Source organism: Cervus elaphus, chromosome 18 (assembly GCF_910594005.1).
Source record: "Cervus elaphus chromosome 18, mCerEla1.1, whole genome shotgun sequence".
NCBI classification, from domain to species: Eukaryota; Metazoa; Chordata; class Mammalia; order Artiodactyla; family Cervidae; genus Cervus; species Cervus elaphus.
The window spans coordinates 74,722,243-74,748,722 of NC_057832.1; the positions used below are offsets into that span (position 1 = coordinate 74,722,243).

Genomic DNA, 26,480 nt, shown 5'->3' on the forward strand with positions numbered 1-26,480 from the left:
CTAGACTATTTTTATGAGTACAGTATGCTCCTAACATGATTTCCATTAGGCTGTTCCAAACATCATTTAAGAACTCAGAAAGATTGCAGACCAAGATTCAAAACCACTGTTCAACTGTAATGTTGAGACCTTTTTCTCTCATGGGAGAAATAAAAGATTGAGAGCTGAATTCTGAGATCCTTCTGATGTCAGAGGAAAAGTCTAGGTTTGTTGCTTCTTTAAGCTCCAACACATACAAGCACAAACAAACATACACTAATATCTCCGGCCCTCCTCGCCAGGTGTGAGCTCAAAATATGGTCACTGTGGAGCAAAGGAACCATATCAGGATAGTGCTGGAAATCACAAATTCTTTAAATATTGGAAAGGAGTAATTACTAGGGGCAGACTAAAATCCTGACATGTTGATTTTGCTAATCGAGTTTGAATTATTATGATGGTTAAATATATTTATCTGACTGAGTTCCTCATTTGAAGGTCACTGCTGATTTCTAAAATAGTATGTGTTCAGATAGTTTCTGGCCACACTTTTCCTCTTTCCTTTTATAATTGCTTTGATGCTGTTCCGAGCTTTTATGAGGCCAGGGTCTGATCCGAAAGTAGAAGGTTGGTGTTAATTCATAGACTTCAGGAACTTCCTTGGCCAGCTGCTGCCCACATTGGTGAACCCCAGCCAGAGATCAGAGAAACCACAGGGCTGATAATTGTGGTTGTTATTGCTTTATTTGTTGTTATGGGTAGAACTCAGAACAAAAGAGGCAAGAGTTCATAAAATTACAGGATCATAACTATAAGTCCTAAGGGGCCGTATAGTCCATTTTTGATCCATAGGACAACCACACCTAATTTCTCCCCGCAGAGTCTGGGCTTCTATTCTATTTAAAATCATATCTGGAAAAGGGAAAACTGGGTAAAATCAAATCAGTTCAGTTCAGTCGCTTAGTCATGTCCGACTCTTTGCAACCCCATGAACCGCAGCACGCCAGGCCTCTCTGTCCATCACCAACTCCTGGAGTCCACCCAAACCCATGTCCATTGAGTTGGTGATGCCATCCAACCATCTCATCCTCTCTCGTCCCCTTCTCCTTCTGACCTCAATCTTTCCCAGCATCAGGGTCTTTTCGCTTGATTTATTGTCAAGCACTTATTTTAAAGTGCTTACAGTGGTCACAGAATTGTTAAATCGAGAAATAATGGTTCAGAAAGAATAAACAAATCTGATCTTGAAAAATAAAGAAAGAAATGTGTCTCAGCAAGGAGAATGAAAATAATTGAAATTTCATTATAATGTTTTGCTGTCCATTTTCCATAAAATAATCCTATAATTGTCTACTGTTTCAACAATCTGAGTCACTCAACCAGTGGAATGATTAATGAAAACAATAGTGAAGGATTTGTCACACTGACACAGGGCAAGGAAGTGTGTGAAAGTCATTAGAAAGCAAAAACCGAGGTAAACATCATCACTGCTCGGTTAGCAGATATGGACTGAACATTGAGGAATCTGTTTTGGACGTGGTTGTAGTACTACCCATGCCTGCCTGCTAAGTTGCTTCACTCATGTCCAACTCTGCAACCCTATGGACTGTAGCCAGCTAGGCTCCTCTCTCCATGGGATTCTCCAGGCAAGAATACTGGAGTGGGTTGCCATGCCCTTCTCTAGGCAATCCTCCCAACCCAGAGATCAAACCCGCATCTCCTAGGTCTCCTGCATTGGCATATGGGTTCTTTACTACTGACACCACCTGGGAAGCCACTTACATGAACTACCTATATGTATATACATATATATATATATGTACACACACACACACGTATAGTGACTGCAGAGTGCGTGTGTGCTCAGTCGTGTCTGATTCTTTATTTTTTTTTTAAATTTTAATTGGAGGCTAATTGCTTTACAATGTTGTGGTGGTTTTTGCCACACATCGAAGTGAATCAGCCACAGGTGCACATGTATCCCTCCATCCTGAACCCCCCTCCCCCCCTCCCTCCCCACCCCATCCCTCTGGGTTGTCCCAGAGCACTGGCTTTGAGTGCCCTGCTTCATGCATCAAACTTGCACTGATCATCTATTTTACATATGGTAACATACATGTTTCTATGTTATTCTCTCAAATCATCCCACCTTCGCCTTCTCCCACATAGTCCAAAAGTCTGTTCTTTACGTCTGTGTCTCTTTTGCTGTCTTGCATATAGGGTTGTTGTTACTGTCTTTCTAAATTCCATATATATATGCGTTAATATACTGTATTGGTGTCTCTCTTTCTGACGTACTTCACTCATTCCATCTACCTCATTAGAACTGATTCAAATGCATTCTTTTTTATAGCTGAGTAATATTCCATTGTGTATATATACCACAACTTCCTTACCTATTTGTCTGCTGATGGGCATCTAGGTTGCTTCCATGTCCTGGCTATTGTAAACAGTGCTGCGATGAACACTGGGGTACATGTGTCTCTTTCAATTCTGGTTTCCTCGGTGTGTATGCCCAGCAGTGGGATTGCTGGGTCATATGGCAGTTCTACTTCCAGTTTTTTAAGGAATCACCACACTCTTCTCCAGAGTGGCTGTACTAGTTTGCATTCCCACCAACAGTGTAAGAGGGTTCCCTTTTCTCCACAGCCTCTCCAGCATTTATTGCTTGTAGACTTTGATGACAGTGTGTGAGATGGTACCTCATTGTGGTTTTGATTTGCATTTCTCTGATAATGAATGAGGTTGAGCATCTTTTCATGTGTTTATTAGCCATCTGTATGTCTTCTTTGGAGAAATGTCTGTTTAATTCTTTGGCTCACTTTTTGATTGCGTCGTTTATTTTTCTGGTTTTGAGCTGCATGGGCTGCTTGTATATTTTGGAGATTAATTCCTTGTCAGTTGTTTCATTTGCTATTATTTTCTCCCTATCTGAAGGCTGTCTTTTCATCTTGCTTATAGTTTCCTTCATTGTGCAAAAGCTTTCAAGTTTAATTAGGTCCCATTTGTTTATTTTTGTTTTTATTTCCATTACCCTGGAGGTGGGTCATAGAGGATCTTGCTGTGATTTATGTCAGAGTGTGTTCTTCCTTTGTTTTCCTCTAAGAGTTTTATAGTTTCTGGTCTTACATTTAGATCTTTAATCCATTTTGATTTTCTTTTTGTGTATGGTGTTAGAAAGTATTCTAGTTTCATTCTTTTACAGATGGTTGACCAGTTTTTCAAGCACCACTTGTTAAAGGGATTGTCTTTTCTCCATTGTATATTTTTGCCTCCTTTGTCAAAGATAAGGTGTCCATAGGTGTGTGAATTTATCTCTGGGCTTTCTGTTTTGTTCCATTGATCTATATTTCTCTCTTTGTGCCAGTATCATACTGTCTTAATGACTGTAGATATATGTCTGATTCTTTGCAACCCCTTGGACTGTAGCCTGCCAGGCGCCTCTGTCCATGGAATTTTCCAGGCAAGAATACTGGAGCGGGTTGCCATTTCCTACTCCAGGGGATCTTTTCGACCCAGGAATTGAACCTGCATTTCTTGAGTCTCTGGCATTGGCAGACGGTTTTATATATGTGTGTGTGTGTGTATATATATATATATACATATATATATATATATATATACATATATATATATATATATATATACATACATATTTTACCACTGAGCCACCCAGGAAGCCCAATAAAACAAAATAAAACTACCCATTTCACTTTCTTATTTTCTGTAAGTGATCCACTTGGCAAGTGTGCAGTGGCTAAATCCAAGAGTGGGTCCCAGTTTTGGGGACCAGAGATTCGCAGTTATTTCAGGACCATTGATTGAAATGTGATTTGATGTGAGAAATGGGAAGAGTGGAGGCAGCCAAGCCCAGATAGAATTCCAAGTGGGCACATGACTGAAATGCACAGACCTTTGTTTTCATGATTTTAAAATATAGGAAGGTAATGTTAACTTTACATTGGCTTGAATTAGAGTAAGTGAAATAACCTGTTTATAGTAGATGCTCAGAAACTGAGGGGGTGTTCCTTCTTAGTCTCCTGCCTGAATATATCTCAGAGACACACGATGATCGCAAGGGGGGAGGTGCCATAAAAATGTGACTGTTTTAGTCTAGATTTGTCATCACTACCTATAAAATACACACTCTTCTATCTCTGAAAAAGGCAAGTGAGGGGTTTTATTGCCAGGTCTTATAACAAGACAACTTGAGTGATAACATCACTGGAAGGTATACTTTTTTAGCATTTGTACTAACTTCCAATAGAGAAAAAAAATGTTTAGAAATGTTAGATGAGTCATTCATTTATCAGATGTCTTTTTACGTACCTACTATGTGCTGGGCAATGTACACATGGTGGAAATAATAAACCATGAAAATGGTAAACTTAGCCTTACTCACATTTGAGTCAAGTTTTACATAATGTATTTTTAAAAGAAATTGTGTTTTGTGATTTATTTATTTTTGTGTCTACTCAAGTATCTATCATGATACTTTTGACAGAAAAGTTGCCGGATAAACCACCATTGAATGAAGAGTGTATAATACATCTTTACCAGTGAAATGATTATTCAAAAATGTTTGCTTTTTGGGGTCAATTTACAGATATATTACCTGATTCACTTACTGTCCCTAAAAAGAGAATATAGCAAAATTATACAAGCCAAATTTCAGACATGTAAACACATCTTGATAACACCACACAGGGAAGTTAAAGTGTACTGGTGAGTATGTGCTGTGCTGGGCAAGTCGCTTTCATCATGTCCGACTCTGAGACTCTTTGGACTGTAGCCCCCCAGGCTCTTCTGTCCTGGGGATTCTTTAGGCAAGAATATTGGAGTGGGTTGCCGTGTCCTCCTCCAGGGGATCTTCCTATCCCAGGAATTGAACCCGCGTCTCTTACATCTCCTGCATAGGCAGGTGGGTTCTTTACCACTAGCGCTACCTGGGAAGCCCACTCATGAGTACACTTTGATTCAATACTTTGCCTAAATAATTATTATTACAAGAGGAGTTCATTAGTGAGATGATTTTATATAAATTATGGAAGTTATATTCTTTCATAATTTGGAGGTGGTTTAGGATTCAGAATAGGTCAGACCAGGTTTGGGGCTTCCCTGATAGATCAGTTGGTAAAGAATCTGCCTGCAATGCAGGAGACCTGGGTTCGATCCTTGGGTTGGGAACATCCCCTGGAGAAGGGAAAGGCTACCCACTCCAGTATTCTGGTCTAGAGAATTTCATGGACTGTGTAGTCCATGGAGTCTCAAAGAGTCAGACACGACTGAGTGACTTTCACTCACTCCTACACTCAGACGAGGTTTAATTCTGGCTCTATCACTTAACTTCTTTGAGCCCCAATGTCCTTACGTTGACATATGATTGTGGCATGGAATAAAAATGAAAACTTTCCAGAATTCTCAGACTGTGAACTTCGGAGCCCTGGAAAGCCTTGGAAAATACTGTGAAAGTTCTACAGGTCCATATGTACCCACCTAATGCCTCTAGTCTATCTAGAACATATGTGCATTGCTGATTCTCAAAGGCATGTAAGTTAATTCAAAATTCATTCATTCAGCAGCTGTTTAGTGAGCACTCACGAAAACACAGCACGAGGCACAGGGAAAACATTCATAAACAAAATAGACATATCTCTGTGTTCATGGATCTTTTGTTCTAGTGTGGAGAGAGGATAACAATACACAAGATAATAAAAGTCTGTTGGAGAATGGTAAAGATTAAGATGAAAAAGAGGAGAAAGGGAGTATAAAATATCAAAAAGTAGTGTTACAATTTTAGATAGGGTGGCCAGGGAGGGCAACTCTGAGAAAGCCTCACGTAAGGAAGTGAGGGAGTTAACCAGATGGATATCCGGGAAAGAGCATTCCAGGGACAGGAACAGCTAATGCAGATCACAGTTAAGATTTGGTCTGAGAGGGGCTGGAGAGGATGAGCAAGAGGATAGTAGAGGATAATGTGAGGGAAGTGACCAAATCATGTCAGCCCTTATGCCTCAGAAAAAGGGCTTGGGTTTTGCTTTGAGAGAGATGGGAAATCATTAGCGGGTTTGAGCAGAGGAGTTGCTTGATCTTATTTGACAGACCACTGTCTTGAAATTAAACTGGAAGAGCAAAAACAGAGGCCCATTGAGGAGGCTACTGCAAGAATCTAGGTGAGAGATGATGGTGACCTGAGGCAAGGTAATAAAGTATGGATGTGGAAAGACACTGGATTCTGCATTTGTCTTGATAGAATAGATAGAGTTGATGAGATTCACTGATGGACTTTTGTGAGGTCTGAGTGAAAGGGGAAAAGAATAGCACCAAGTGTGTTGGCCTGGGCAGTTAGAAGAACAAAGTTAACATTAATGGAAAGGGAGGCTACAGGGAGGGTTGGAGGGTTGGAGCTTCGTTTTGAACATAGGAAGTTTAATACTAGACACACAAGTGGAGGAAGGCAGCTTTTTCATGGAAGGAATACAGAACTATTTTAAAATACCACAATCAATAATAGCTCTTTTTAGCATAATCTAAAAGAAGAATTATTATCATGTTTATGTCCACAAAATATTTCAAAATTTAAAAAGAGCCTTTTACTGAAAAAGGCTGAAAACAGAGGTAAGTTCAAGTGACCATTTTAGTGGCCAATAAATATTATTTTTCCTTTTCCTCTTCCTTTAATACATGTTGATTTCAAATTTTGGCATCATTATACAGATTTTGAAATCTTAACTTTGGCTTTTAGATTTTTTTTTTTTTAAATAAAGCTTGCAATGGAACTTTCTGGTAAGAGAAACCCTAAGGATGGCAGAATTGTGTTCACTGGTGTCCATGTTATTTTCTTTTGTAAAGAAATTAGAATGTTCACTTAGGGCATGTTCACTTAGTATTTTTTGTGCTTCTAACCTGTACCTTGCATGTCACTTGGTACTGTTTGGGATGACAAAAGAAGGAAGGGACTGAGCTCAGTGCTCTTGTAAAATTTGCAATGTGAGGTTAAGAATAAAATACATGGTGCAAGTCTTGTGCAAATCCTGCTTGTTTGATTGTGATTTTAATTCACCTAAATGTGCCGTTTTAATAGCACCGATATGTGATAGTTTGTTTTAATGTCTGCCCTTCTTAGTCTTACGCTGGGAAGTATGTGCCTGCCATTGCCCACTACATCCACATACTCAACCCTGTGACGACCATGAAGATCAACCTGAAGGGAATTGCTCTCGGAGACGCGTATTCTGATCCCAAGTCGGTAGGTGGCTCTTCTTTCCTTTTCATTTTGTTCCTTAAGGAAATGCAATCCCCTTTAATCAGACAGAGGCTCCTCTTAACCCTAGAGACCTAATTTCATAACGGGAAATACTGTTACTCGAATGACTTTCTAGTGATTTAAATCTTCTAATTTTTACCAAATGTTCTATGGTGTCAACTTACTGTGTCAGCCTAAGTTGGCTGTGAGTGCAAGTGTCAGTGTGTGTGTGTCTGTGTGTCTGTGTGTGGTGTGTTTGTGTGTATTTTGTGTATGTATGTGTTATATGGGGGTGTGTGTGTGTTGTGTGGTTTTGTGGTACATGTGTGTTTGTGTGGTGTATTTGCATATGTTGTGTGGTAGGTGATGCCTGTGACGTATGTTTGTATGTTTGTATGTTTTATGTCTGTGTGGGTGTGGTGTATTGTATGTGCATTGTGTGTGTTGTGTGTGGGTTGTGTGTATGTGTGTGTGTTGTCCTGCTCCACTAATTAACAAGTTACAGAGGGTTATTTCTCAAGCAGACGGGCTCCCCTCACATCCCTTTCTCTCCCTGTCGTATCTGTGTTTGCCTTTTTCTCCTCAGATCATAGAGGGCTACCCATCATTCCTGTTCCAAATTGGCTTGTTGGATGAGCAGGAGAAAAAGTACTTCCAGAAGCAGTGCAACGACTGCGTGAAATTCATCCACCAGGAGAAGTGGCTTCAAGCCTTTGAAGTGAGTTCTGGGTCCCACGCTGCCCTAGAGCAAGAAGCACCATCTGAGAAGGTCCTGGAAGCACGAGGTGCCTGGCCTGGTGTTTTATTGTTAGAGAAGCTGTATCCGGGGTGCTGTCACAGGTCAGGAGGCGAGACGAGCAGGCTCATAAGGAAGAAAAGGACCATCTGGGTTTCTCTGAATTTACTTTGGCAATATTTTAAACCTGAGATCACCTCGGGGTGTTTATATGACTGTGTCTTTCATTAACTGTTTTGATTTCTGTACATGCTGTGTCGCCCTCGAGGCATCCCTACTATAGGGAAATCAGAAGAAAGGCAACCTGGAAAGTGGATGCATATGCGTCCACATGTGCTCTAAGCCCTTCAGAGGAATATCCGCACAGGGGGCTCCAGCTGGGGAAGTGGCCACAGTTTAACAAATGTCACATGTGCCTGTGTGTCTGGAACAAAGAGTATAAACGGTGGTGTGGTCGTTTGCAACTTTTGCAAAGAGCTGCTGGCTTTTGTAAATATCATCACATCACTCTCCTAAAATTGAATTTGAGGATCCAGTAATATGATTATGTTCTTGAACCATTTTTTTTTTTGGTTGTTTAAAACCTAAGACTCTACTAAATATTAGGATATGGTGTGGTGCGGGGACTTTGTTTGCTGGCCTGTGCAAACAAAGATCATGTGTAAGCAGTCTTCCTTGGGGGTTATGCCACCTTTGCCATAGAGCCATGATGTTTGACCCAGTAAATGTGGTGTGACTGAATTTTGAGGCCTTTAATCTTGTTATTGCAAGCACAGCCTGTCACCGTTGACCTAACAGCACTGTTATTATTAAAGCTGAGGCCTGATATTAATAGTCCTTAAGGCGCTGCAGGTCAGCTGGTTCAGATCAAAACAGGAGACATACAAATTTATGGAGAAGAGTAGGGTAACAAAATGATGCCCCATTTTACAAATAGGGTGCCCAGGAAGTGATGCTGTGACTTCTGACAGCAGCAAGCTGTGTGAGTGCGGGAGCTCAGGAAGTCCCGGGTCACCCTGCAGGGCGCTGGTGGGCTCCCCGTTCTGTTCCAGGACCCTTGGTATGGCTGCAGTGTGCATACAGGATTTCTTATGCAATTGTGAATGCGACGGAAGAAGGACCTTCTCGGAGACATGTCGGGTCATTCTTCAACTCGCAATCACAGTATTTTCAAGACTGGTTTTAGGCTATTTACTGTGGTAGGCAGGAAGGGTAAAAAGGACTAAACGTTCAGAATTTAGAATTAATATGAACTATAACATTGGATGAGGCCCACCTGCACATGGGACATGCAATGTGTTTTTGAAGAAGCATACAGGGATTAAGCAATATCAAGAGCAAGAACGTTTGATAGATTCAAAGGAATAAAGAGGGACTTCTCTGGCAGTCCTGGAGCTTCCCTGAGAGCTCAGTTGCTAAAGAATCCACCTGTAATGCAGGAGACCATGGTTGGATTCCTGGGTCAGGAAGATCCAAGGAAGAAGGGATAGGCTACCCACTCCAGTATTCTTGGGCTTCCCTTGTGACTCAGCTGGTAAAGAATCTGCCTGCAATGGGGGGAACCTGGGTTTGATCCCTGGGTTGGGAAGATTCCCTGGAGAAGGGAAAGGCTACCCACTCCAGCATTCTGGCCTGGAGAATTCCATGGATTGTATGGTCCATGGTGTCGCAAAGAGTTGGACATGACTGAGCAACTTTCACTTTCCCTGGCAGCCCAGTGGTTAAGACTTCGCCTTCCAATGCAGGGCGTGGGTGTGAGATCCATGGTGGGGGAGCTAAGATCCCACATGCCTCACGGCCAAAATACCAAAACATGAAACAGAAGCAATATTGTAACAGATTCAATAAAGACTTGAAAAATGGTCCACAAATTTTTTTTTTTAAATGTTGGGGGATAAATAAAGCAGATAGATGTCTGTGGTGCATGCTCCAGCAGCCTAAGCACCCATGGAATTAGTGAAACTGCTGAGAAGTTCAGGTGTTTTGTATATTCCAAGACAATGAGAAAATGGCATATGAGGTCTCTCCCAAACCAGATTCACCAGAAAAAAGAGAACCACCCCTCCCAAAAAAAATACCCTGAAGGTATGCAATGTCTCTGTGGATCACTGGTCCAAAATCTTGAGTGATAAATGAAAACACTTTTGCTTTTTCAAGAGAAATAAAATGATACTTCAGTGAGTCAGCAAGTAGTGGGAAAATGTGTTTCAACTTATGCAATCAGTTCAGTTCAGTTCAGTTCAGTCACTCAGTCGTGTCGGACTCTGTGACACCATGGACTGCAGCGTGCCAGGCTTCCGTGTCAGTCATCAACTCCCAGAGCTGACTCAAACTCATGTCCATCGAGTCGGTGATGCCATCTAACCATCTCATCCTCTGTCGAAAAATGCGAAAAGCATAGGATGTGAACAATTATTTATTTTCTCACCATGTAAAGAACAACTGTGAACATTTCAAAAAGTTTCTTCTAGCTTTTTATAAAAACCGTTTGACAATTCGACAATAGTTGCTGGTACCACAAAAATGAAATAAAACAAGGCTGATGTCTTCCAGCTGGGTGGGGATATCAAATGGTTAAATAAATGTTATTACTGTAGTATTGAGTTCAGTTCAGTTCAGTCACACAGTTGTGTCTGACTTTGCGACCCGATGGACTGCAGCACACCAGGCTTCCCTGTCCATCACCAACTCCCGGAGCTTGCTCAAACTCATGTCCATCAAGTCGGTGGTGCCATCCAACCATATCATCCTCTGTCATCCCCTTCTCCTCCTACCTTCAATCTTTCCCAGAATCAGGATCTTTTGCAATGAGTCTGTTCTTTGCATCAGTTGACCAAAGTATTGGAGCTTCAGCTTCAGCATCAGTCCTTCAAATGAATATTCAGGACTGATCTCCTTTAGGATGGACTGGTTTGTTCTCCCTGCAGTCCAAGGGACTCTCAAGAGTCTTCTCCAACACCACAGTTCAAAAGCATTAATTTTTTGACACTCAGATTTCCTTATAGTCCAACTCTCACATCCATACATGACTACTGAAAAAACCATAGCTTTGACTAAATGGACCTTTGTTGACAAAGTAATGTCTCTGCTTTTTAATATGCTATCTAGGTTGGTCATAACTTTTCTTCTACGGAGCAAGTGTCTTTTAATTTCATGGCTACAATCACCATCTGCAGTGATTTTGGAGCCCCCCAAAATAATGTCTCTCACTGTTTCCCCATCTATTTGCCATGAAGTGATGGGACCGGAAGCCATGATCTTAGTTTTCTGAATGTTGAGTTTTAAGCCAACTTTTTCACTCTCCTCTTTCACTTTCATCAAAAGGCTCTTTAGTTCTTCTTCACTTTCTGCCATAAGGGTGGTGTCATCTGCATATCTGAGTTATTGATATTTCTCCTGGAATCTTGATTCCAGCTTGTGCTTTATCCAGTCCAGCGTTTCTTATGATGTACTCTGCATATCAGTTAAATAAGCAGGGTGACAGTATACAGCCTTGACTTAGTCCTTTCCTGATTTGTAACCAGTCTGTTGTTCCATGTCCAGTTCTAACTGTTGCTTCTTGACCTGCATACAGATTTCTCAGGAGACAGGTCAGGTGGTCTGGTATTCCCATCTCTTGAAGGATTTTCCAGTTTTTTGTGATCCACATAGTCAAAGGCTTTGACATAGTCAATAAAGCAGAAATAAATATTTTTCTGGAACTCTCTTGCTTTTTCTATGATCCAACGGATGTTGGCAATTTTATCTCTGGTTCTTCTGCCTTTTCTAAATCCAGCTTGAACATCTGGAAGTTTGTGGTTCATGTACTGTTGAAGCCTGGCTTGAAGAATTTTGAGCATTACCTTGCTAGTGTGTGAGATGAGTGCAGTTGTGTGGTAGTTTGAGTATTGTTTGGCATTGCCTTTCTTTGGGACTGGAATGAAAACTGACTTTTTCCAGTCCTGTGGCCAGTGCTGAGTTTTCCAAATTTGTTGGCATATTGAGTGTAGCACTTTCACAGCATCAGCTTTTAGGATTTGAAATAGCTCAACTGGAATTCCATCACCTCCACTAGTTGTTCGTAGTGATGTTTCCTAAGGCCCACTTGACTTCACATTCCAGGATGTCCGACTCTAGGTGAGTGCTCACGCCATCATGATTATCTGGGTCATGAAGATCTTTTTTGTATAGTTCTTCTGTGTATTCTTGCCACCTCTTCTTAATATCTTCTGCTTCTGTTAGGTCCCTACCATTTCTGTCCTTTATTGTGCCCATCTTTGCATGAAATGTTCCCTTGGTATCTCTACTTTCCTTGAAGAAATCTCTAGTCTTTCCCATTCTATTGTTTTCTTCTATTTCTTTGCACTGATCACGGAGGAAAGCTTTCTTATCTTTCCTTGCTATTCTTTGGAGCTCTGCATTCGAATGGGTATATCTTTCCTTTTCTCCTTCCCCTTTTGCTTCTCTTCTTTTCACAGCTATTTATAAGGCCTCCTCAGACAGTCATTTTGCTTTTTTGCATTTCTTTTTCTTGGGGATGGTCTTGATCCCTGTCTCCTGTACAGTGTCATGAACCTCCATCCATAGTTCTTCAGGCAGTCTGTCTATCAGATATAATCCCTTGAATCTATTTCTCACTTTCATTGTATAATCGTAAGGGATTTGATTTAGTGAATGGTCTAGTGGTTTTCCCTACTTTCTTCAAGTCTGAATTTGGCAATAAGGAGTTCATGATCTGAGCCACAGTCAGCTCCTGGTCTTGTTTTTGCGGACTGTATAGAGCTTCTCCATCTTTCCTTCTCTATCATTACTTTGCCAACAAAGGTCCGTCTAGTCAAGGCTATGGTTTCTCCAGTAGTCACGTATTTGGATGTGAGAGTTGGACCATAAACAAATCTGAGCACCAAAGAATTGATGCTTTTGAACTGTGGTGTTGGAGAAGACTCTTGAGAGTCCCTTGAACTGCAAGGAGATCCAACCAGTCCATCCTAAAGGAGATCAGTCCTGTGTGTTCATTGGAAGGACTGATGTTGAGGCTGAAACTCCAATACTTTGGCCACCTGATGTGAAGAGCTGATTAGAAAAGACCCTGATGCTGGGAAAGATTGAAGGCGGGAGGAGAAGGGGACGACAGAGGATAGACGGCATCAATGAACGTGAATTTGAGTAAACTCCGGGAGTTGGTGATGGATAGGGAGGCCTGGCGTGCTGCAGTCCACGGGGTCGTAAAGAGTCAGACTGAGCGACTGAACTCACGCACTCACTCCCTCAGTCTTTTTCTCCTCTCAGCAGTTATCTTGTTCTCTTTACCTTAGCTGCTTATTCCCTTTTCCACCTGCAAAAAAAAAAAAAAAGCTGGCAATCACTCCACAATCTCAGATGCAACAGAGTCAAACTCTTCCCCACCTGCCACCTCTGGTCCTCCCAGCTCACTTCTGCAAACATACCAATGTGAACTATCGCCCTACAACTGCATTGTCTTTCGATCCATGGATCCTACTGCTCCTTCATGGCCCCCCACTCCTGCAAGTCTTAACCTAATGTAAGCCCAAGCTCAGTCACACATATTCTCAACCTGTGCCCCCTTTGCACGTCCTCCACCGCCTTTGGCCAAACCACAGTCCTGGCTAAATGCCCCTCTCCACCGCGTCATGCCTGCCATTGTGCAGCTCAACATGACCTGAAGAAAACACACCATGTGCCAATTGCTCTAACTCTCGGTTGCTGACTGGGTTTTCAATGCTAGCAGTCGAAAGCTTACTTCCATCAATTTCAAGCACCTGGGGGTATGTCTCCCGCCCCCTCAGACCTGGTGAGTGGTCAGTGGTCATATTATGATAACCCTTCCCCACTCTTGCAGTTGGGGCTTTTGGGCCTGCTGTTTTCTCTCCATGGAGTGTTCTTTTCCTAGATATCTGCATGACTTGCTTCTTCCCTCCAACAGGTCTTTGCTTAAATGCCACCTCTTAAGTGAGACCTGTTTCCTCCTCTCTGCAGTGTCCCCTCCGCCCACCACCGGGTACACACATGCCCACACACCCATGACACTTCCTCTTTCTCTTCTCCTTGTTAATTTTCTCCTTTGCCCTCACCATTCTCTAATACGCTGCATGTTTTACCTATTAATGCTTGTTTAATGTTCTCTCTAGAATATAAGCATTTTTGAACTGTCTTGTTCACCACTGTTTCCCCAATGCCTTGGACAGTGTCTATAGCACAGAGAAAATGTGCGGTGAATGATTGTTGAATGAAGCAATGTGGGAACGACACAGTTATTGAATAAATGAAAAACAAATGCTTGTATTTATTTACCTACCCTGATGTTTTCCTCATTTCTTTATCTCCTCTCTCCCAACCTAGTTACTGGACCGACTACTAGACGGTGGCTTAATAAGCGAACCTTCTTACTTCCAGAATGTTACAGGATGTTCTAATTACTACAACCTTTTACTGTGCATGGTAATGACAACATTTAAAAAACCATAATAGTGTTTGCTTAAAACTTTTGGCAAACTTCCTCAGATTTGGGAAATATTATAGTTGACTTTACACTAGAAAAACATGTCCAAACTATATTGCATTATTTGGTCTACTAATCTATAGGATCTTTTACCTTGCCAATGTTGTATACTGTATAATCTGACCATTGAGAATGTGTGATATTCCGGATAACTCAAAAAGAAAAATATCTGATTAACACAATTTCCCCCCAGTAGAGCTTGTTATACAGAAGTTCTTTTGTGAAGGAGAAAGGTCAGGATTGCAACTCTGGATATCAGGCCCCAGAGCTCCAGGCTTGTAGTGAGTTTCTTGAAAATGCCCACATTATTTGTTCTGTACTTAAGACAGCTTGGATAACCCAAACTGCCAAAGCCTTTATGAAAATATTTGCTTTGTCTTACTTTTAACTTAAGATTTTTAATGCATTTAGTATGGCCCTCACTTTAAGCCCTTTGGAATATTCTCAAAGTATTCAAGTAGTTTCTTTCATAAAAGTATGCCAAAGTTGATGTCTATTGTGTAGCTTTAATCGAATAAGACAAAGGGAGCCAGAGTGGGGATTTGAAATTGTATAATCCAAGTCTAGGGTGTATGACTATGCATTCTGTTTTTAAAATTGCTTTATTTATAAACTATTTCGTATATAATATATAAAGCTAACTTCAGTGGAATTTGCCAATGCTGGGGTTTGGGACTTAGATTTGACCAAGAGAAAAACATTTGCTAGGCAAGAAAGAAGCAAAATTTATAACTCTATTTTTTTCTTCACAAAGTAATATATTCACAGTCAGCAAAAAATATTGATGATTCACAAAATTGTTGATTTCAAACTTTAACAGTTTATTAATTATTTCATAACTTTTTGAAAAAAACAGCATTTAGTCATTTTTTTTTCCTTTTAGCTTAATGAATGTTACAGAGACTTTTATGCAATGTTTTTAAAAAATAAGGCTAATGGACAAGTTTTCTTTTGATTTATGTCCTTCATAAAGTATCATCTATTTTTACACTTGATATATTTTTCCTCTTAAGTTATGGAATCCCAGGGACAGAGGAGCCTGATGGGCTGCCGTCTGTGGGGTCGCACAGAGTTGGACATGACTAACACGACTTAGCAGCAGCAGCAGAGTATTTTGTGTATGTGTTTTTAATAAAGAGCAGAACACAAAAAAGAAATCCTCATCTTTTAATCTACCACATCACCTCCCTGGCTCCTTGTGGTCCATTTCACCTTCTTTCCCAAGAGCCTCCAACAAGGAGCAAATTGTCTTCGATAATCTCACCTCTTCATCTTCCCTATCTATCTTTGTCGTGAAGGAGGTTTTTAATTGGAGTCACAGATGGCCAAATATTAGTTACAAAAAGGAAAATCCAGCATTTGCAAATTGGATATTGACTCTGAGAGTATCAGATCATCTAGACTTTTTGGATAAAATTTGAAGTGAAGTCTCTCAGTTGTGCCCAACTCTTTGTGATCCCGTGGACTGTAGACCACCAGGCTCCTCTGTCCATGGGATTCTCCAGGCAATAATACTGGAGTAGGTTGCCATTTCCTTCTACAGGGGATCTTTCTGACCCAGGGATCGAACCCAGGTCTCACTCATTGAGGCAGACGCTTTAACCTCTGAGCTAAATCTCCTCAAAACCCCCAAGTCAAAATGTTCAGCATGAAGACCAGTTAATAGTCATGCCACATTTTGTTCATTGTGGTATGGAAAAGAAGATGTTAGTCACTCAGTTGCTCCATTGTGTTTGACTTTTTGTGACCCCATAGATTGTAGCCCATCAAGTTCCTCGTTCCATGGAATGCTCCAGGCAAGAATACTGGAGTGTCTAGCCATTCCCTTTTCCAGGGGATCTTCCTGACCCAGTGATCAAACCTGGGTCTCCTGCATTGCAGGTGGATTCTCTACCACCTGAGCCCAGGGAACCTTCATTTTGGCATATGTTAGGAAAAATCTGAAGCGTTCCCCAGCATGGGGTGCCCACCCAGTCGTATTTCCTAATGTCTTTTTGATGCCCCTTCTGCCAGGAGCCTGATGACCAAAGTTACTACGGGAAATTTTTGTCCCTCCCCCACGTGAGACAAGCCATCCATGTGGGAAACCAGACTTTTAGTGATGGAGCCAAAGTTGAAAAGTACTTGCGAGAAGATACAGTCAAGTCAGTGAAACCGTGGTTAGCTGAAATCATGAATAATTACAAGGTAAGATGGCTACTTGAGTTGCTATCTATTTTAGGAACTTTTCAGATTACCCAGAGTAGGCGTGACCTTCTTTTACTTGTAATTTAACTTATACCATTTTTTACTCTTCTGTATCTTACAAACGTAAATAACAACCACTGCATTGTTTGATTTCTTTGAATTGAACGTTCTTTTTTTTCCTTTTAATTAAATCACTTTCCCCTACTAGTTCCTAAAAATGAAATTCCCTTTGGCACATGCCACCTCTCATCATTTCTTGAGAAAAGAGGGATAACAGGGCCGGGAAGATGACTCGCCTTGTGTAAGCTGATTTTCCCCTATTATTTGCTTTATATTGTTAATCCCAATGAAGTCAGGGATAAATGAAATCAACTGGTTATTCCAAAAATGCTTTTTGCTTGATAATTGCATTCATTCAGATCATTCAGCCATAGTTTCTCCAGTGTCTACTTCAAGCCAAATGTGTGCTAGGCTGTCAGGTTGAAGTGATGGATGAGACAAGGTCCCTGTTTTGAGGCATGTAGAGTCAAGCACTGTAGTATCTGACTGAGATGTTCTGCCTGACTCAATGCTGAAGGTACCAGAGGTTCAAGCAAAGGAGCCATGACCCCTAGAACTTTCACCGTGAGGGAAGGACTCCACGAGCAGGTGACAGAGGGAAAGTTACCTTGTGCATTTCTTTGCCTTTTCCTTCTCTTCTCACTCTTCCTCTGATCTTCTAGGACTGTTAGCATTGGTCCGAGGCATGGTTTGGGAACAGCCTGGTAGGGTAAGTGTGCTAATGACAGAGAAGATCACCACCAGAGGTGATCTACTTTTTCTCTGTTTCCTGGGAGTGGCAAGAGTAATGATTGGGATGAAAAAAAAAAAAAAGAAAAAAAACATGGCAGCCAGTAACCAACAAGTGAATTAAACAATGTACTAACTCAATAAAGTACTCAAGTACTTTATTTCTATCTGTCTAAAAAATTGTCCTGATATACTGCTTTTATTTGAACCAGACTCTTTCCTGCCATTTTATGACGTAAGGAATACACATTTCAGCAATGTCTGTGTTGGGACTGTTCAGTGTACAACCCTTAGTACTGTCCAGGGAGTCCTTGGCCTAATACAGCCTTACTAGATTGTATTTCAGAATATGCCCAACCTAAAAGACCTATTTTCTGGTCCTGCCTGTAGTACAAAGAGTTTCAGTCCAGTCCCTGGACATACAACTTTTATTCCAAATAATCTAAGGTCAATGATACGCAGACTCTACAAACCCATTATAAATCTGGAAAACTTGAAGAAATACTTTCTAGGCAAGAAAGAGTCTAACTAGATGAGGTCAGACTTTCAACCACTCTTATCTTTGGTTCTGTTGGGGAAATGTAGTGAGTGGTCCTTAGTGCTTGCCTGCTTGGAGCCTTCTCTGAGCAACTTCCCAGTGCTCTGCTGGTTGTCCTCTTCTCTGAACTCTCTGACCATGTGGCCTCTACTGTTGGGAGCACACTTAGCACCCTGTACTGCATTATGGGCTGTCAGTTGTAGCACCAGCCTCAAGCAGACATCAATAATGCATAAATAAATAAATGGATGAAAGAAAAGTCAATTCTATAAATTAGTGCTATATCAAAAATATATCTATTAAACTTGTTCATAATTCATCATATATTTATTACCCACAAATTTATTAAACCAAAAAGAAACCCACATCAGTTTCTGTATAGACTACTTAGCATTTATGTCTTCAAGATGAAAACAATTGGCTATAACATTAAGGAATGCACAATGATTTTCTTGAGTAGAAAGTGGAAAAAGAAGTTCCCATGTATATATTTTTTGCCCTTGGAAGATAGATTTTCTTGCTCTGTAAATTTAACTAGAATATGATTCCTTTCTCAACCAAGTGAGGATTGCATGGGACATGTAGTTCACTTGACGATGTAAAACTCTTTTGATACTGGCTTATCACCATACAGTGTCCACTTGATTGTTGAAGAATACGTTGATTAAAGATGAGCCTGTGTTTTGATATTTAAACATATCTGTCTCTGTTTCCCATGGATCCTAAGCCTGCCAATAGGAATCCCAATGAAATCAGAATATTTTCTATACTTTCAAACTCTCAGTTGCAAAAAAAGAGAATAGATTTGTGGTGCAGATAAACCATATTTCCAGAAAGAAAGAGAACAAAGTATGCACTCAGTCTGACTGCAGACCAGAAAGTGGCTGCTGCTAGAACAGACTGCATATTCATGGCTAGAGCTGGCATAGGCCGCAGGGTAGCAATTATCTTTGGCTTGTCTGTTCATGGTGGTGAACCTCAGTGTGTATGCAGTGGAATCAGAACAACCTAGGCTGGCTTAAAACATTAGTACCCTAGAGGATATATTTATGTAAGACTCAGTACTAATTTGTCATAGAAAATAGTGCACATGTTTCTATTCATAAGAACATGGAAGTCTTTTTCTAGTACTAGATTCAGTTTAGCCAATGTGGAGTATTCTCTGATGGGCTGAGGAAGACCTTTATCAGTTTCTGGAAACTTATAGAACTCTTTGCAGCACATCGGTTTCTGTGTAGACTATGTGAAGACATAACCCTTTTCTTGTGATGACCTACTTGGGATGTGTACTTAAAGTCATTCTCTTTTCAGTAATTTTAGATATTTCTATGGTAAACTTGAAATATCAAATTAGCAGTTTCCAAGACAACTAAAATGAGAAATAATCTGTTGGACTATTGGAGTTACTGATGATTAAATCAGATCATGGTTAAATATAAATCTTATTAGGAGTAACACAACCTAATCCACCAGTGAATAATAAAGATCAGGTTGAGCTGATCTCATAAATGCAAGAACATTTTTGCTTTAGAAGTTCCATCATGTAATGTATCACCTAAAACACTGAAAAATAAAAAACATTCATCTTAATAGATGCAAAAACTGGATTTGGCAAAATCAAAACCCATTTAGGATAAAAGTTTAAATATTTTTTTATTTATTCATTTATTTATTTAGATGTACCATGTCTTAGTTGCTGCATGTGGGATCTTAGTTCCCTAACCAGGGACTGATGCTGTAGCTGAAACTCCAATACTTTGGCCACCTGGTGCAAAGAACTGACTCATCTAAAAAGACCCTGATGCTGGGGAAGATTGAAGGCAGGAGGAGAAGGGGATGACAGAGGGTGAGATGGTTGGATGGCATCACTCATCAATGTACATGAGTTTGAGTAAACTCTGGGAGTTGGCAATGGATGAGGAAGCCTGGCGTGCTGCAGCCCATGGGGTCGCAAAGACTTGAACACGACTGAGCAACTGAACTGAACTGAACTGAACCAGGGATGGAACTCGGGACCCCTACATTGGGAGCATGAAGTCTTAGCCACTGGCCGCTAGGAAAGTCCCAGGATAAAAGTTTTTAGCCAACTAGGAATAGTAGTATCTGTATTAGATTCCTATGCTTGCTGTAATGAATTACCACAATCTCGATAGTGTAAACTACAGAAATTTATTTTCTCACAATCTAGAGGTTAGAAATCCGAAGCTCCTCTCACTGGGCTGAAACCAAGGTGTCAGTAGGATGACTCTAATGAGACAATCCATTCTGGCTTCTGGTGGCTGTTGGTGTTCTTTGGCTTGTGGGCATATGATTCCAACATCTCCCTCTGTGCTCACATCGCCTTCTCTTCTGTGATTAAACATTCTATTGCCTTCCTCTTAGAAATGTTCATGAGGTTGCATTTAGAGACCTCCTGGATTCTCTCCCCATCTTAAGATGCTTAAGTTAATCAAATCTGTGAAATACTTATTTTTTAATTAATTAATTAACACTATATAAGGTGACATTCACTGGTTCCAGCGATTAGGACTAGATATGTTTTTGCAGAGCAGTATTTAGCCTACCATGCTACGAGACTTTCTTGACCTAATAAAAACCTACATGTGTGAAACAGATAGCTAGTGATAAGTTGCTGTGTAACACAGGGACCTCAGCCTGGTGCTGTGTGATGATTAGGGTGGTGGGATGGAGGACTGGAAGGGAGGCTCAAGAGGGAGGGAATGTAGGTACACTTGTGGTTGATTCACCTGTTGTCCAGCAGAAACCAATACAACACTCCTCCAATTTAAAGAAAAAACCTTCTAGTAAGCATTATTCTGGTCTATAAAACTTAATATACATTCTCTTTAAAATCAGGGTTACAGTGATGCAAACAAAAAATGAAAAGGAGGGAAATCCAATTAATAAATGTATAAGAAATAATGGAATAAAAATTATTATTTGACAAATAGTACAGTAATAATTGTTTCAGGAAAGAATCATCAGTGGATACTAACATCAGTTAGTGAAAGTATGATGAGAATCAGAATATTTACCTGATCTCAAAGTATCCCCTTTCAAAATGTTTATGATGAAGGGGAAATAGTAACTTTATAATGGAGAAACCTGGCACATGAATGTATACATGCTGTTGCTCAGTTGTGTCCAGCTCTTTGCAACCCCATGGACTGTAGCCCCCCAGGCTCCTCTGTCCATGGGACTTTTCAGGCAAGAATATTGGAGTGGGTTACCATTTCATACTCCAGGTATCTTCTTGACCCAGGGGTTGAACCTGAGTCTTCTGCATTGGCAGGCAGATTCTTTACTACTGAGCCACCTGGGAATTCCTCATAATGGGACAAATCTCCTGATGTGTTGTACTGAGGACACAACAATGCTAATGTGTGTTGCCAAAAGCTTATAGCAGGAGAGTTCCCTGGTGGTCCAGTGGTTAAGAATCCACCTGTCAATGCAGGAGACACGGGTTCGATTCCCAGTCAGGGAAGATTCCACATGCCATGGAGAAACTAAGCCTGTGTACCACAACTACTGAGGCTGTGTGATAAACCCTGGTGGCTACAACGACTAAGCTCACTTGCCACAGCTACTGAAGCCCTTTTGCCTAAAGCATGTGCTCCACAAGAGAAGGCACCCCAATGAGAAGCGAGCACCGCGATCAGAGAGTAGCCTCCTCTCACCTCAACTAGACAAAGGCTGCTCACAGCAACAAAGACCCAGCACAACCATAAATAGATAAATAAACATTTTTAAGAAGAATGCTTAGCATAAATTTGATCATGAGACAACAGCAGACAGACTCAAATCAAGGGACAAATTTAGCCACAAAATAACTGGCTAGTGCTTGTCAAAAGGTTATGAAAGAAACATACACACACACATACACACACAAAGGCTGAGGGATGAAGACTTTACAACTGTATATATATAGCATGTGCTTTTTATTGCATCCAGGACCAGAAAAAAGTATATTAAGGAACAACTGAAAGTTTTTAAAATAAGATTTGTAGCAAGAAAATAGTATTATATCAGTTTTAATTTTCTAGTTTTGATTATTATATGATGGTTATTTAAAATGTTAATATTTTGAAGGCTACATAAAGAATCTGCAGGACTTCTTTATACTATTTCTTTAACTTTATTTAAAATATATTTCACATACTACAGAATTCAAATTTGTAGTTTTTTAAATATTCACAAATTTTTGCAGCCACCATCACTATTTAATTTTAGAACATTTTTGTCACATTCCCCCCAAATTCCTTATGCTTTAGGAGTAATTCTCATTTATACATTGATTGTAAGTAAGTTGTATCCTGATTTTCAAAGTAATCAAATGCAATGGGGAATGGATAGCTAGGTGGATAGATAGATAGATTAGGGCATCTCTAACGTCTAGGAAATATAGTCCATATCCTATAAAAGCTATTGTTTTTAACTCCCTTGCTCTTTGTTGAAGTCCCCTGGTCCTCCTTAGTACTTTCTGATAAAGAGGTTACACATTTTTCTTAGGAAGATTCTTGCTAAAGATTCTGAATATGTTTTCAACCTCCTTTTTTCTGTTTGGCTACAGTTCTTGCCTGTGTAAAGATATATGGGCTTTACTTTCAAAGACTAAAGAGTACATGAGAGAGAGAGGGAGAATGTGATTGTGCATGAGAGTGTGTGGTATTTTTCCTGTATGAAACTATTATTTAAAAAAAACTGGAGCTACAGCTGTATGCATAGAGGTCATTTGTATACAAAGCAAAACATTTCCCTTGGATTGAGGTTGCCGTTGTTGCTAAACTGTCTGCAAGGCCACTGAAGTTTTAAGAAGGACCATCTCCAAAGGCCAATACCTCCATATGCTTTTGCTTTTAAAGGTTAAATTGCCCTTGGGTAGGGCTTAGTTTGCTGTGTTTAAAAGTTCATCTAGTCAGGAAATTGTAAATATAAAGTTACATTTCCCTGTCACTTATCATTCTGCAGCTCATTAAGTTTCAACTAATTGCATCTTCAGAATTCAGAATCTTAGTGTTTCTCAGCTTTACCACCAGACTGAAATCTTAACACCCCGGTCGTTAGAGTTTTATTTACTTATCCTAGGCTATCAAAAGATCTTCGTTTAGAAATGGGCAATTCCTAGTTAATGGATGTGACTCAGGACTTTAAAAGGTAAATATTCCTAGTAATCTAACTCATTTTAGCAGTCATTCTAATTGCTTGTGGCATTTTCCTTAATAACATTTTCTGATGGCAAAATGTCTATGGTAATATTGCCAGGAAACTAGATTTGATAAATGTCTAGCATACCAATAAAAATTTAACACTTAAACGGGCCTGATTCTTCAGCAGCTAAATTGGACTCTGAGCTTTTGTCAAACTATGATGACCATTATCTGATGTGATCACTTTTCTTCCAAACCCTTTGAAGACCTTAGGAGAATGCCAGAACCATTCTGTGAAAGACTTCTGTGAGGAGGGAATAATTCTTAGAGAAGCATAGCAGAGGATAGGGAAGCTAATCCTGAGACATTTGCTTTATGTATTCATACTATTGATAAGGAGTGATCACTTGGCAGGCAAATAAAAAGTGTGCATTTGAAAATCAGTTTTACTGCAGAGTTCCTTGCAAATTACTTTCACCTATTTTAGTTATAATTCAAGTCAAGAGTAGCATTAACTTTTTTTATTTAATGAGGCATGCTTCTTCTAGGCCTCTTTGATTTTTAAGCATTTCAGTGAATAAAGGGGAAAAGAATACCCATAAATTATTTTTTCTTTTATTACCCACAAATTATTAAACAGACTGATTTCATCCCAAATTGCCATGCTAGTGCCAAACACCTTTTCTTGTTTGTCCTTTAAATTAACGTTGGGATGAAATATGCAAATGACAACCAGCATATTTTATTTACTCTTATTTTTTTAAGACATTTGATAATATATTCTACTGTGTGAATTGGCATATTTTAAATTGATTTGCTTGGTGAGCATGTCATCATTTTGTTGTTGTTCATTCACTGAGTCGTGTCTGACTCTTTGTAACCCCATGGACTGTAGCATGCCAAGTTTCCCTGTCCTTCACCATCTCCCAGAGTTTGCTCAAACTCATGTCCATTGAGTCAGTGATGCCATCCAACTGTCTCATCCTCTGTCGCCCCCTTCTCCTCCTGCCCTCAATCTTTCCCAGCATCAAGGTATTTTCCAGTGAGTCAGCTCTTTGCATCAGGTGGCCAGAATATCCTCCAATGAATATTCCTGGATGATTTCCTTTAGGGTTGACTGGTTTGATATCTCTGCAGTCCAAGGGGCTCTCAAGAGTTCTCCAGCACCATAATTCAAAGGCATCAGTTCTTCAGTGCTCAGCCTTCTTTATGGTCCAACTTCTTTATGGTCACATCCGTACATGACTACTGGAAAAACCATCGCTTTGACTATATGGATCTTTGTCAGCAAAGTGATGTCTCTGCTTTTTAATACACTCATAATTTTGCCAAGGCTTTATTTTGTTGTCATTCAAAGGCACCTCATGCTGAAAACATTAGAAGGTACATTTGTGATTTATGGCAACATAAAAGTGGAATTTAATCTTAAGCCATCTAAATACAGCAGAGTGAGGGTGGTAAAAGAAGAAAGATATTAAATACTGATACTGTTTGTTATGTAGATTCCAAGGACCTAAAAATCAGCAAGTTTAGAAATGCACATTTAAATCCAGTTGCTGTGAAGTTCAGTTGTTATGAAACACAAGCAATTACATCAGTTGACTTTACTTTGAAAAGATGAATATGGAAAGAGTGAGAGGAGTATTGCTTTCTGGGTACAGTGAGGACTCCTTATGCAATAGATGTCATCATGCTGCAGTAGCTTCACGGTCTTTATTCCTTGTGTCTTAGTAAAACAGAAGATGCATAGTGATAACACATTCTAAACGATTGGACCACTGGACACCAGTGGTCTTCAAAGCAGTGTGTACCCACCACCATAGCCTGGGTCATGGGAGGGAAAGGTGTACATTAATATTCTTTAAGGAAATTTAAAAGTAAACATTGTTTATGTTTAATAGATGGATTGGCACGGGGGCACTTATTTATCTCTGTGATACTCACATTAGATGTGATAGAGCCAGAGTGCAAAGCCAGGATTTGGGTTTGGGATTTGGTTTTTCTAATCATAGTCATCATCATTTAAGTCCATTTGCCACAAAATCTGACTCCAGGTGCAGTACTCTTTGACTGCTGTTTCTTCTCCTTCCCTGTAAATGTGAGTAACTTAATTCAATGGCTGTTGGCCTTGGCCTTTTGGTCCAGTAGGGAAAGCAGTATTTGCATACTTCCCACCACCTGAGGAAGCTGCAATCACAGCCTCTAGGGCTTTTCCCACGGGCTTTTCACCACTGAATTTGCCTGGCCTGCATTGTAGAAGTGATCTAACCATGCCCTGGCCATGGGTCAGCCTATGCCATCTGCTTGCTTATTGTGAGTGTGAGCAGCTTCTAATGTTGTCACCAGGTAAACAGTGCTTCAGCACAGTATTCCTGTGCGGAATGAATGACTGAATGAAAGCCAGAAGAACCTTCAACCACGCTTTCAATAGAATCGCTCTGAGCAGGAGCCCTTGACTGCCTTTGTCTTGATTTTCCTCACCTTGTGCTCTGTTCACTCTGCATGTTCACAATCTGTTTCTTCAGCATCTCAGCAGTCCACATTGAGTGATAATGATAATGTCAGGGAACAGGGAGCTGGCAGAGGGACTGATGGCAAGAGGTTTTCCTGCAGCTCCTGTCTATTTCTGCTGGAACTAAAAGTGCTTCCGCCTGCCAATGCCGGAGACACAGATTCAATCCCTGGGTCAGGAAGATCCCCTGGAAGAGGAAATGGCAACCCACTCCAGTGTTCTTGCCAGGAAAATTCCATGGACAGAGGAGCCTGGTGGGCTACAGTCCATGGGGTCACACAGAATCGGACACGACTGAGCACAACACAACCAATAACAATAAGTGAGAGGTGATGTCAGAGGTGAGGGGATCCGAAAGGGGTATGAGAACAGACCCTGAAACAAGAAGCTGAGCAAAGGGCCCCCTAGAGTGGGCCCCCAGGACTCTTCAAATGAGACAAAAATATTCTGGACATCATTAAAGGTCATTTTAAGTGTGATGTTCTGGGTAATTAAACACTTTTCTCAGATCCTGGGATTGGAGTGATGGCTTAGTGGATTATTTTCAAGTTGGCTTTACTTATGTTCCATTCTAAAAGCAACTAAATTATTTAGAGTGAAGTTGCAAGTTAATTTCATTTCAAGTTAAGTTACATGAAATTAAAAGATACTTGCTCCTTGGAAGGCAAGCTATGACAACCTAGAAAGCACATTAAAAAGCAGAGACATCACTTTGCCAACAAAAGTCCATATAGTCAAAATACTGGTTTTTCCAGTAGTCGTGTACGGATGTGAGAATTGGACCATAAAGAAGGCTGAGCACCAGAGAATTGATGCTTTTGAATTGTGGTGCTGGAGAAGACTGCTG

General features: G+C 40.4%; 1 protein-coding gene across 6 annotated transcripts in view; it reads left to right on the top strand.

The window, feature by feature from the left end:
* The window catches only part of CPVL (carboxypeptidase vitellogenic like), a 125,483-nt gene that overhangs the window by 65,900 nt on the left and 33,103 nt on the right, over window positions 1-26,480 (top strand). For 4 of the 6 annotated variants that reach the window (XM_043872676.1, XM_043872673.1, XM_043872674.1 and 1 more), the window contains 4 exons: window positions 7,106-7,228; window positions 7,812-7,943; window positions 14,301-14,399; window positions 16,474-16,647. In XM_043872676.1, the coding sequence (XP_043728611.1) occupies window positions 7,106-7,228; window positions 7,812-7,943; window positions 14,301-14,399; window positions 16,474-16,647 (528 nt within the window). The remainder of the gene's footprint in view (window positions 1-7,105; window positions 7,229-7,811; window positions 7,944-14,300; window positions 14,400-16,473; window positions 16,648-26,480) is intronic. The other 2 variants (XM_043872675.1, XM_043872677.1) reach the window with 2 other exon arrangements.